General features: G+C 43.7%; 1 protein-coding gene across 3 annotated transcripts; it reads right to left on the bottom strand.

Annotated features, from left to right (window-relative positions):
* Positions 1-129: 129 nt before the first annotated feature.
* On the bottom strand, positions 130-9,540 carry tnk1 (tyrosine kinase, non-receptor, 1). 3 transcript variants are annotated; one of them, XM_076725028.1, is made up of 14 exons: positions 9,281-9,540; positions 6,623-6,801; positions 5,906-5,970; positions 5,617-5,790; positions 4,715-4,867; positions 4,328-4,605; positions 4,103-4,229; positions 3,786-3,932; positions 3,529-3,623; positions 2,711-2,953; positions 1,992-2,056; positions 1,069-1,553; positions 872-967; positions 130-622 (listed from the first exon to the last, which is right to left on the bottom strand). In XM_076725028.1, the coding sequence occupies exons 2-14, from the start codon at positions 6,783-6,785 to the stop codon at positions 446-448; spliced, it is 2,268 nt and encodes a 755-aa protein (XP_076581143.1). In that variant the 5' UTR covers positions 6,786-6,801; positions 9,281-9,540; the 3' UTR covers positions 130-445. The 3 variants fall into 3 exon arrangements, with proteins under 3 accessions (XP_076581143.1, XP_076581142.1, XP_076581144.1); XM_076725027.1 differs by having other exon boundaries at positions 1,069-1,610; XM_076725029.1 differs by having other exon boundaries at positions 453-622; positions 872-990; positions 1,069-1,610.
* Positions 9,541-11,383: the final 1,843 nt, after the last annotated feature.

Raw genomic sequence — 11,383 nt, forward strand, 5'->3', positions numbered from 1 at the left:
CAGTGTAATATGACTTTAAAGTCCAGAGAGGAGAAAGCAAAACAAGTCTACTAAGAACAAACTGCTCTTAAAGTGCATGCAGTAATCACGAATAAACTGCTCATATCATCACATGGCACCTCACCATTAAGACCAAATCATCCATTTTATTTAACAATTTAACAATACAGTATGTACAAAGTCATTCTAGAAAAACTATTTGCAAAAAAACCCAATGTGTTGGGTAGTGTCTCATTAAAAATGTAAAAACAGTTGACAGAAACATTTTTCTGTTTCCTAAATATTTTCCTTATGTACATTCAACCATCTTCATTTTTCTGCTTTCATATGCACTGGACCTCCCATCTGCTCCCACAGTGTGCTGGGCAGCATCCAGTGTTAGAGTGTGTCAACATGGAGCGAGACGCTGCTGAAAAAGTCAACCATCCGTCCATTCAAAGTCACTTCAGGCTCGTCTTTCTGCGCTAACTTGAGGTCGCTCCCTCTCGCCGGGGGCGGGCCTGTCGTCCCGTGACCATCGGATCAGGTAGCGGCTGGCCTGCTGCAGGTTCCACTGGTACCTGGACAGAATCCTGAGACAGTCCTCTTTGGAGCAGAGGCTCAGCGAGTACAGCTGCTCCAGCTGAAAGGACACAAAACAAGGACACAGGGATCAGAAGCAGCAATCAAAACATAGAAATCCACGAGCACCTCAAGCATTTCTGGACGGTCAGACAAAATGAGAGACCAACCAGGGGGGTTTACACTGTTAGCACAGGAGCTTTGGACCAAATTACTAAAAATACCAATTCTTGTGACACTTTAACAAACTGAAATATGACCCATTACCACACACAGGTAGGCACAGTGTTGAGGTATTTCATGGTCTGACCTTGAGTTGCTGTTCAGCTCGCACTGGGTTCCAGTCATTGCGTTGAAGTGCACTATGAACCTCTTCAGTGGTCGCTCCATGCACCGCCTCCATAACCTGAGAACAGGCAAGCGATGAGCCTGTATTTTAATCCATTAGACAAGTTTTCATACAGAAAAAGAAAAGAAGGAATCAGTAATAATGAACAAGCCTCTCACCTGTGAGATGAGACTGTCTCTCGTGTTCTGCACGTGAGGTGACTTCTCTCGATCTCGGCTTCGCTCCCTCTCTCTGCTGTCCGTGTAATCATCCAGCTGCGGGGTTGAGCGTGCCATGTGGGTCATTTTACCCAGGTTGGAGCCCCCAGTGCTCTGCTGGGGTTGAGGTTGAGGCGGAGGTTGAGGCTGTGTCTGCGCTGCAGGGGATGGGCCCACCTGTGGAGGCCACGAGGTGCCTTGGGCCGCGTGGCTTGCAGGCCTCCTCTGGGATTTCACGTTAAGGCGTTTCAGGTTGGGGGGTGGCGGTCGGGGAGGTGGGATGATGCTGGCCTCGCTGAACCGCCGTGGGTCCTGCTGCATCACTACACTATGAGCTGCCATCATGGGGGCCATGAGTCTGCCCTGCTGATCCACTCTGACCACCCCTACTGTGTGAGCCCGAGGCCGATGTCCGCTCACAACTGACTCCAGGCTCCGGGAAATACCTGAAGCCACAGGAAGAGGCCTCTTTAATGAACATGTTCGGTTAATGTTACAGTCATCTGTCAAGTGAAATGAGTGAGAGAGAAAAAAAATTAAAGGCATGATGCAGCTTTCTCAATTGCACTGATCAGTTTATGTAAGCACTGCTACAGTAGCCTAATACAGCCACTAGGGGGCAGACTGGTCAAATGAATAAATGAGCAAATTAAGGAGAAAATGAATGAATACACTGAGTTACTTCCTGGATAAAATGAGTGTGTCAAATGTGAGGGTAGCAGTAAGGGTAGTGCATCCGAAAAGTGATTAATAGCAGGTAAAGAAGGTGGCAGCCATTTTTATCTAGGCAAAATCTTATAAATAGAGCTGAGCAAAAACAACTTTATAATATTCAAACTTCCAGATGGCATAAAGTAAACCTTGGTTTTATTTTTAGTCCCTACCTGTCATTTTCTGCAGATTGGAGACCTCCTTGTCTCTGGCAGGGCCTGTCCTCCAGTTCCCACTGCTGCACAGGTCAGGAAAGTAAACACATGAGACACACAAACACGTCTGACAGCCTGCACTCACAAACTACACAGACTGACAGCAGGTGAAAGTTCAGGGCTGCGCTGCTGTTAGCATTCTGCCATTAAACTCAGCAAGATGGAAGTGTATGTGGTTTTCTACATAACATAGGCAGAATTTAAAAAATGGGAAACTTGTCATTTGGAAAATCACTATCTTTTTTTCTTTGCTTTGTAGTATTCTCTTAGCAAATTAAAAGGAGCAAAGGATGCCGAGGCTGCAAGGTAATAAAGGAGACGCCCGCTGTAAAACAATATAATACAGTTAAAAACAGCCACTGGAGATGAACTTTGTATCTCCGGGCCTGTTTCTTCAGTTTCACAGTGTATTTTTAGCTGCAATTCATTCACGTCACTGTCTGTTTATCTGGATAAAAACAAGCCACTGTGAGACACAACCTGACTGCTTCATCACTTGGAATTTAGCTCAGACAGCGCAGCATAACTCATTTTACTGCCATGCAAGTTTCCGTTTATCACGCACTTATTTTCATCCCTGCAGATAAGCAGCCAAACCGAATATATTTCACCCCCAGTTCAGCTTCAATAAAGAGCCTAAATCAGAAGGAGAGGAATGAATGAGTAGAATCACTGACTTGTCCAGGCTCTCGGGTGTCCCCCAGCAGCGCTCAGGTTTGATGTCTCCGTGCCCAGCGTGCTGCAGGCTGCCCTTCACCGGGGGTGAGATGTAAGAGGAGCTGGGAGCAGGGCTGGGCCCGGAGTTGCCGGCGAGTGCAGCGGTGACAGTGGGAGGGAGTGACGGCACAGTGAGGCTCGCAGGAAACCAGCCGACCGTCAGCGTACTCTGGTTCTGTCCCCTCCACTCACACAGGTCCAGCCTGCACAGAGAGGACAAACAGTTAAAAACCAAGGAGACTCTGTTAACTAAAGCGAGACTGGCTGTGTGTAAGGTTTTGCTGGACTGCAGCATTATGGTAGCACAACTACAGCTGAGTCATTTAGTCACTGAACTGTTAAGTCTGAAAGAACTACCTCTAAATTTAGCAAACATTAGCCACTATTCAGTGTTTAGGAGAGAGCTCGTCACACTTTGTGACTCTGATTTCAGTTTGGTGTTTAAATGCATGACTTAAATCACTTTATTGGCCTGTAGATGCAAATTCACAATGAGGAAAATACCTATTTTATGTTCATTATTATGGATTTGGGTGTATTTTTTGTTACTGGATGCAACTCTTATGCTTTTTGTACATGTGTCTACATCAAATATGTGCAATAAGAAAACAAATATCATCTATACCATGGATGTATTCTGCAAAGAAAACACTGAAGACAGTGTCATAGCTGCTGGACAATCCGATTTAAAGGTCTGTTTCATCTTAACAAAGGCCCATTGTACTGGTGAAAGTTTTTCCTTTTCTTTTTCAGCCCCACCCTCCTTTCTCTCACCCACCCGTGGTCTATGACGGTCACAAGGTCGTTGGCCACAAGTGCAAGTTTTCTGGGTTCAGCAAAGTCTCTTGTTGCCTGCACCTCCATTGGTTTAGCCTGCAAATGCAGCCAGAAGTAAGAAAATTGGAGAGTTTTATGGAAAACTCATACATTTCTGCAGCATTTTAAGCAACAGTTTCTTCTGACGAGGCTCGATCAATAGTGCCTCCTCTGGTTTCATCACCAGGGACATTAAAAGCTTCAAATTACGTTGCGCACCTCTAACACCATTGTGGTGAGCTGGGCGAAAGTGGGTCTTTCAACAGGATTGCAGGCCCAGCACTTCCTCATGACTGCATACAGCTCTTGGGGACAATCCGGCGGTTTCTCCAGACGCTCACCCTCCCGCTCTACACGCCACAAAATCTGGATTAAAGAGAGTGAATGTCAGGGATATTGAAAGTCTGAGTCACAGAGCATAATTGCAAAAGCAAATAGCATCAGGGCGGGGATGCATTCCAAAAAGTGAAGACAAATATTGTATTTAAAACCGCAAGCATCGCCTGAATGTTGACAGGTAGCCGGCAAGCGTGTACCTGTCTGCCTGACAGACCGAACCAGGGCTCCTCACAGTAGGTGAACATCTCCCACATGGTGACACCAAACATCCACACGTCTGAGGAATGGGAGAAGGAGCCGATGCGAAGACTCTCTGGGGCACACCTGGAGGAGGAACAGGTAGATGGGTCACAAGGAGTGCTTGGTGACATTTTTAAATCTCATTTCATCCTTCACCTTTGAATTTTCCCAACGGTCCTCACCATGCAAACGGGATCCTTCTGTGTGCTGACATGACATAGTGGTCCATGTCTTGCTTCAGGCCTCTCATGAGGCCAAAGTCCCCGATCTTCACCGTCTCCCTGGATGCCAGCAAGACATTTCTCGCAGCCAAGTCCCTGTGGATAAATCTCTTGGTCTCGAGGTAATCCATACCCGCCACGATCTGGGTAGCGAAGAGCCAGAGGCGGACCAGAGGGTACTCATACTGACGCGCACGCAGGGTGTCGTATAGTGAGCCCAAGGGGGCCAGCTCTGTTACCTGGAAGAAGGAAAAACAGGTTGTTGTGTGTTCCAGCTCCTAAGCTCGTCATCCTCAGTTAACCCCTGCTGCCCATGTTCAAACATCAAAAGACAACAACACATCTTACCATCTTGAGGGGCTGTGTGAGAACCACGCCATAAAGTCGGATGATGTTGGGGTGGTCCAGCGACTGCATGGTGGTCACCTCTTGGAGGAAGTCTGTCAGTGTGTCCGTCTGCCTGGAGGTGCTGCTCCTTAGTGACTTTATTGCGACAGGCAGCTGAAAGGAGTAAGAAGAGACACAGAGGCTCAATCCAATCCTGTACTGTACTTGAAACTTGCAATAACTTATGATTTGGCCATTTGGTGACAGCAGAAGCAAGATGTAAACCCAACATTGGTACATTATTGCCTTAAAAAGTTGCCAAATAGTTGCCTATTTACATATTCAACAGGAACAAAGATACATCGATAGATAGATAGTGGCTAAAATGCTCTGTAATGCTTAGAGGACATGCAAAGTCAGGTGATTATTATCTGTGGGTTGGTTACTAAAAGCGAACCTTCTCACATACAGTTATTTGATCTGCTGTCAATATAAAATGAAAGATATGGGTATGAAAGAGGCATCCTCCAAAGGCTCAGTCATTCACAAGTAAAGATGCAGCGAGGTACGTCACTCTATGAAAAACTGCGTGGGCAAAGAGTCCAACAGTTTAAGAATAATGTTTCTCAACACATAATTGCAAGTAATTTAGGGATTTCACCGTGTGCAATCCATGATATCATCAAAAGATTCAGAGAATCCAGAAAAATCTCTGCACGTAAGCAGCTAGGCCGAAAACCAACACTGAAAGCCTGTGACCTTCAATCCCTCAGGTAGCACTGCATTAAAAACAGACTTGACTATAGAGGATATTTCTACATGTGCTCAGAAACACTTCAGTTCACAGTTTATCGACGTTAAGACTCTACCATGCAAGTCAAAGTCATATATCAACATCCAGAAACCTATAAACTGTCTCTTACCACTCTCCCAGTGGGTGTGTGCCAGTCCCCCTTCCTCACCACCCCAAAGGACCCGGAGCCCAGCTTCTCTCCCAGAATCAGCTCACTGTCCTGGATCAGACGAGGCAGAGTCCGGCTACTGCTCTCTTGAGCCTGAGCCGGCTCCCCCGCATCCAGACTTCGGCCGCTTAACACCTGTTAGCATCAGTAAATTAATAAAAGATGTTTTACTGGGCCTGATTAGACTGATGTAGTTCACACACAATAAATATGAGCTCTATGACAAGGTGTAGCTACATGTTTTTCAGACCTTGGGCATCCATGGCCGTGATTTTGTCTTGTAGCGTTTCAGAGCTTCCCACAATCTTCTTTGTGCTGGAAGAAAAAAAGTCAAAATCCCAGTTTTATCACAGCCTTTAAATCAGCACATTTCCATTTCTATCATTTCAATAAAATTGTTGAGCTGTGGAAAATTGTGATGCCAACACTATTTTCTGAAGTTTTACAGGCTGAATGAATGATAACAACAACATCTGGCTGATATTAGAATTGACAAATAAGCAGGACAGGAATTGAAATGTCGCTTTTGGCTGAGATGGATGAAGAAGGATAGAGGAGGTCCATGTTTTGATCCCTTTATTGAAGGGCTGGCAGAGCTGCCATTGATGATATTGCAAGAAGACACACTCACAAACACGGCATGGTAGCTTTAAATCTGTACTGTATCTCCTGAAGATGACATCACTTTGAGACAAAGTGAATGTCTCTAAGTTTGACATAAGAGTACAATCAATGTGCATAAGAGAATAGTACTGTCTGTTTGTAAAGGCACCTTTAAATGAACCTTCAGTCTGTGATAATGAAGCACAAATGGACCATTAATCCAACAATACTGTAAATCTAAAGGTTGATTGGAATCCATTTGAAAGACAAACAGACAAAGACAGGAAATCCTCCCTGTCTGAGTGGACAAATATGCACTGAGTTCTACCGAGTGATGACGATCAAAGGGGACAATCAGGCTCACCAGGTTTGCTGATTCCTATCTGCTCCAGGTCGGCCTCCTTGACGTAGGTGAAGTGCTCGATGCGGGTGATGTTGAGGCCATCTCTGACTCGCAGGTAGAACTTCTCCAACTGGACCTCGGCCAGGAGTTGGTACAGCCACTGAGTGTCCTGGTCCATCAGCATGACCCAGCTGATCCGCCTTTAGGGTCAAAGGTAATAAGACAGTGTGATGGTTACATTAAATCTCCTCAAATCTTGTGTTTTTGGTCTTGAAACTAAACTAACAAACAGAAACGGAGCACTCAACTGTGCTTTCCTCATCTCATTAAAGAGCCTGTTAAACAGTAACTTTGCTCCCACTGGGGTCTTGTTGGGTTACCATGCAGACCTAACAAAAAGCCCTTGTTGTAAGATGCCAGAGGGAAGTTGTTTGTCGGCGTCCTCTCAGACAACTGACTGCCTGCTGATCACATTTGCTGTAGTAAAATCTCAAACTTTCAGCTTTTTACATATAACCAAGAGAACGTGAAGGTAGTGTCACTTGCATATGCTCGCAGCTCCAAACAGGCCGTTAGTCACCCAAAGAAGAGTAAAATCAGACGAGGAAAATGGTGAAAGGCGACAGAAGAAGCCTAGAAGTGAAGGCACACAAACAGGAAGAGGTGGATGAGGGGACAGGGAACATAAACAGACATTAAAGATTTCATTTTCTTTAGAAGCAGTGAATAAGCAGGATGCAGCATCAGTGCTGTTCACTGGGCTGTGACTCATATTGAACCTCAGAGGCAACGATCCTGCAGGGAGTCCCGAAGCAACGTGAAAAACTGAGAGGTGGAAACATTATCTTGTCAGGGGTTTAGGGGCACCAGTCAGACAGGATTCTGCTCACACAGTAGTTACTCAACTGCTGAAGTCACGCTGTGTGCTCAGCTCTTCTAAGGCCTCATCTGCTTTCTAATTTGCATTTCTTTTAATATCTTGAACGTTGCCTATCAAGCAATTACAGCGTCCTGAGCCGTGAGAGCAATAACGAGGACCATTAAGTTTGCATAGCTTCCTTATTGCTTCAAAACCAAAAGTTAAAACACAGCAAATTCTTCTTTTGTTGCCTGGAGTCTCTGGCTGTTACCAAAGGGTTGTACAACCATAAATCACCTGTTTATCAGCGCACCAGGCCCAGCAGCAGGTATGAGTCAGGGAACATTCCCCTGTCAGCTAGGCCTGGGAAAAAAATGAACATCTACGCTAAACAAACAGCGCTGCTGCATTGTTTGCAGTGATCTGCCTGCTCACTCTTACACCTAACCGATGCTGCAAAAGCCAGGTAAGTGTGTGAGTACTAGCCTGGGCTTGCAATCATTCCCAGGGACAACTCCCAATTAATTTGCAGCCAGCTTGAGTGAGTGTAAGGCAAATTCTTCGCAGGTCACATTCAAATTCAAAAGGCAAGCACTCGCATACAGACGCAGGGTGGCAAACAAAGCGAACGCTGTGATCATCCTCTCTATGTACAGAGGGATGAATCTTTAACCTGCACAGCTACTGAAAAGATCCTCTCAGCCTGATGGCATGCGTGACCAAGTGTCCAACTATTTAATTGATGGCTGTATGTGGCTGAAAAGTCACTGGTTAAACTGGCCCGACCTTAACCTTAAAAGCCATTATCTGCAGCTTCAAACAGCATTGTTTATACACTTGTGCTGCAGAGCACGTGTTTACACGGGTGACGCCTGCTTCCTCTGGCTGAGCCCAAGAGCAAATCAAGATCAGTCCACAGCGGCACACTCGACACGGAGGCTCAGTCATGTCTGACAAAGATTCATGAGCACAGAAAAGTGCAGAATTTCAGTCACAACTATGATATTAGATCCCACTTACACCCTGATCTGTTACCAAAGATGTGAAGGATGCACCTATGCTGTGCATTTTTTCAAGTGCAGCACAGTCAAGACCAGTGTTTGAATAAGTAATCTGACTTTCACTGAAGTAAAAATAGCAGTACTACAATGTAAACCACTCCCTGCAACTATTATCAGCAAGGTGTACCGGTCCATACAGTATGCAGGCCTACAAAAACTCAAAATGCTCTTTATGTAGCAGCCCCTCTCATTGTTATATTATTCTTTGTTATATTACTGGATTATTATCATCGGTGGTTACTGTGGAAGCAGCATTTTCATGTTGAAGATCTATGAACCACTTTACTAACTGCTCAGTCTATAATAATACACCAAATTTCACTAACTGAAACTTGAATCTGAAAAGTAAACAAAAACTAAAGCTAGAAAATAAACATAGGAGGTAAAAAAGTACATTACTTCCCTCTGAAAGTATTTAAGTAACATAAAATTTAACCTCAAGAAAAGTGCAAGTCCTTAAAAATTGTAATTAAGCACAGTACTTGAGGAAGTACTTGTAATGTACTTGTACTCGTTAGTCAAGATATCTGCCATTCTCAGTTATACTGCAAAAGGACAATAAATATAACAGAGTCAAAAGCCCTTTACACGTGATTTTATGGCCATTTTTGTCAATAATGTAAGAAGAATAAGAATACATTTGCTCCTTTTCTCATGAAGAACTTAATGAAACCTGATTATTTTATGAATCCTTCCGGTATTCAGACTGCAGGGTCCCCATAAAGCCGGTCACAGACAGGCGTGAGGTGTGAAACTCACCGTTAATCAAAATATCTCCGTTCACTTCTGGTGGTTGACAGCTCGTCTTTAATCACACACGCCCAGAGAAAAGTGATCCATGTTGGCAGTGAAAACTCCAGCGACGTCGAAAGAAAGTAGGTTTGTCCACAGATCACAACTCTCCTCTGAATCCTGAACTTTCTGAATCCTGAACTTCCTGTAGATAATTCACAATCTGATGGTTCAACAAAGATTATCAACAAAGACAGAGTCTGTACTTTATATTACAGACGTCGGTGATCGAGGATCCACCTGTGTGTTGTCGGCTCTGTGATCTCCGCCTCTTTCCAGTTTCTCAACTGACCACACCCCTACCTGACTCTTTTCCACCTGGGCTTTCAGCACAAACATCCAGACAATAGGAAGTCACCTGCACAGGTAATAACGTTATTAAGTCATCAGCACAAAATAACAAATGTAGGTCAGTAATGATCAATGATGAGTTGGCAATGTTTAACTGGACAGTGAAATGAACACACACATTAGATGCATACTCTTACACATACATTTTACTGAATCAGTTGGTTTTCGTTTTCTTAGGTAGACCTTGCTAGAACAATTTTAGCTTGCTGTACCAACTAAAACTAAATACTAGTTTAATGTGTGTTCCTAGCTTACCTAGCTAAAACTAAATGCTAGTTTAATGTGTGCTCCTAGCTTACCTAGCTAAACTAAATGCTAGTTCAATGTGTGCTCCTAGCTTACCTAGCTAAACAAAATGCTAGTTTATTAGATAGGACTTTAGCAAGTGTGCCTTGCCAAAACTAAATGCTAGTTTAGTTAAAATAATTTAGCACCTGTTGTACCTAGCTAGAGCTAAATGCCAGTTTGGTTAAAATACTTTAGCACCTATTGTACCTAGCTAAAACTAAATGCTAGTTTAATTAAAATAATTTAGCCCCTATTGTACCTAGCTAAAACTAAATGCTAGTTTAGTTAAGATAATTTAGCACCTATTGTACCTAGCTAAAGCTAAATGCTAGTTTATTGTGTACACCTACTAAAACTAGTTTGTCATTTTAGCTAGATGCACCTAATAAAGGGCTAACATAGTTTTGATTTTACCAAATACAACAAGCCAGCAATAAATTCTCCTTTGTTCCCACTACAATATTGTGTTTGCACACATTAACCCTTCTATTGTGTTCAGGTCAAAACCCTAACCCTGGGAACACAGATCCTGAGAGCACATATGTAGAACAGAGGAGTTCAAAACAATTTGTTATGTTCCCAAAATGTGCCATAGAAATCTGCATAGGACCCTGGGAACAAGAGTCCCATAAGGCTATAATGTTTAGTCTTTGTCATGCACTTGATTAAATACATATTTTACCCTCTACCAATGAAAGTGGACAAGAAGCACATAAAATGCAATAAAATTGAACAGTACCACAAATGTCAGCCTCTAAAATGATCATAAAGTTGAATCAACTCCTCTGTAACTGATAGCATTTACTGCAGGCTTGTTGTATTGAATTGCATTTGTTAAGTTGGGTGAACCTAATAAACTGGCAACTGACCATTAGCAAATGGAAAAATTAAAGCAATTCAAATGTTAATCCTAGACTATTTGACCTAATTTGTTATAATGTGTTGTGACTAATATTGCAATTTTGTAAAATTTCCTATTAGTCATGGCTGCAGAGAATAACACCATTAACTCTCTCCACTGGATCACCATGTTCAGCTCTGATGTCTCGAACGAAACTTGCCATGAGCTATGAGTCAGGAAACTCACGGTTTTCTGTCTTTGTCTTTCTCTGCTCCATACCTGCTGTTGCCAAGCACGTTTGACAGGATTTTTTTCATCCTGTCACGTGGCTGATCATTTGAATGCAAACCAGGCAGCACTGTAAAGGACCTGCTTGTACTTTGGACTTCCTGGCACGGTACCTCCCACAGTCACTCCTCCCTGCCTGCCTGAATTAGTCGCCACACACAATAGATTTCAGGAGAAGAGCAATTCAAAGGACCCTGCGAACAGGAGCGGCTGTGGAGATCTCTTCACACTTTGTTGATACAGTTCCAACTAGATTAAGAGGGAGTTTGTTTGATGATTGAGAGTGACCTGTCACAGGATTG

Source organism: Chaetodon auriga, chromosome 24 (assembly GCF_051107435.1).
Source record: "Chaetodon auriga isolate fChaAug3 chromosome 24, fChaAug3.hap1, whole genome shotgun sequence".
NCBI lineage: Eukaryota > Metazoa > Chordata > Actinopteri > Chaetodontiformes > Chaetodontidae > Chaetodon > Chaetodon auriga.

Coding starts and splice junctions, on each gene's coding strand:
- tnk1 (XM_076725027.1), bottom strand. CDS start 6,785: ATGCTGATGGACCAGGACACTCAGTGGCTGTACCAACTCCTGGCCGAG. Junction 5,971..6,622: donor GATAGGAATCAGCAAACCTG/GTGAGCCTGATT, acceptor TTTTTCTTCCAG/CACAAAGAAGATTGTGGGAA. Junction 5,791..5,905: donor CACGGCCATGGATGCCCAAG/GTCTGAAAAACA, acceptor TGATGCTAACAG/GTGTTAAGCGGCCGAAGTCT.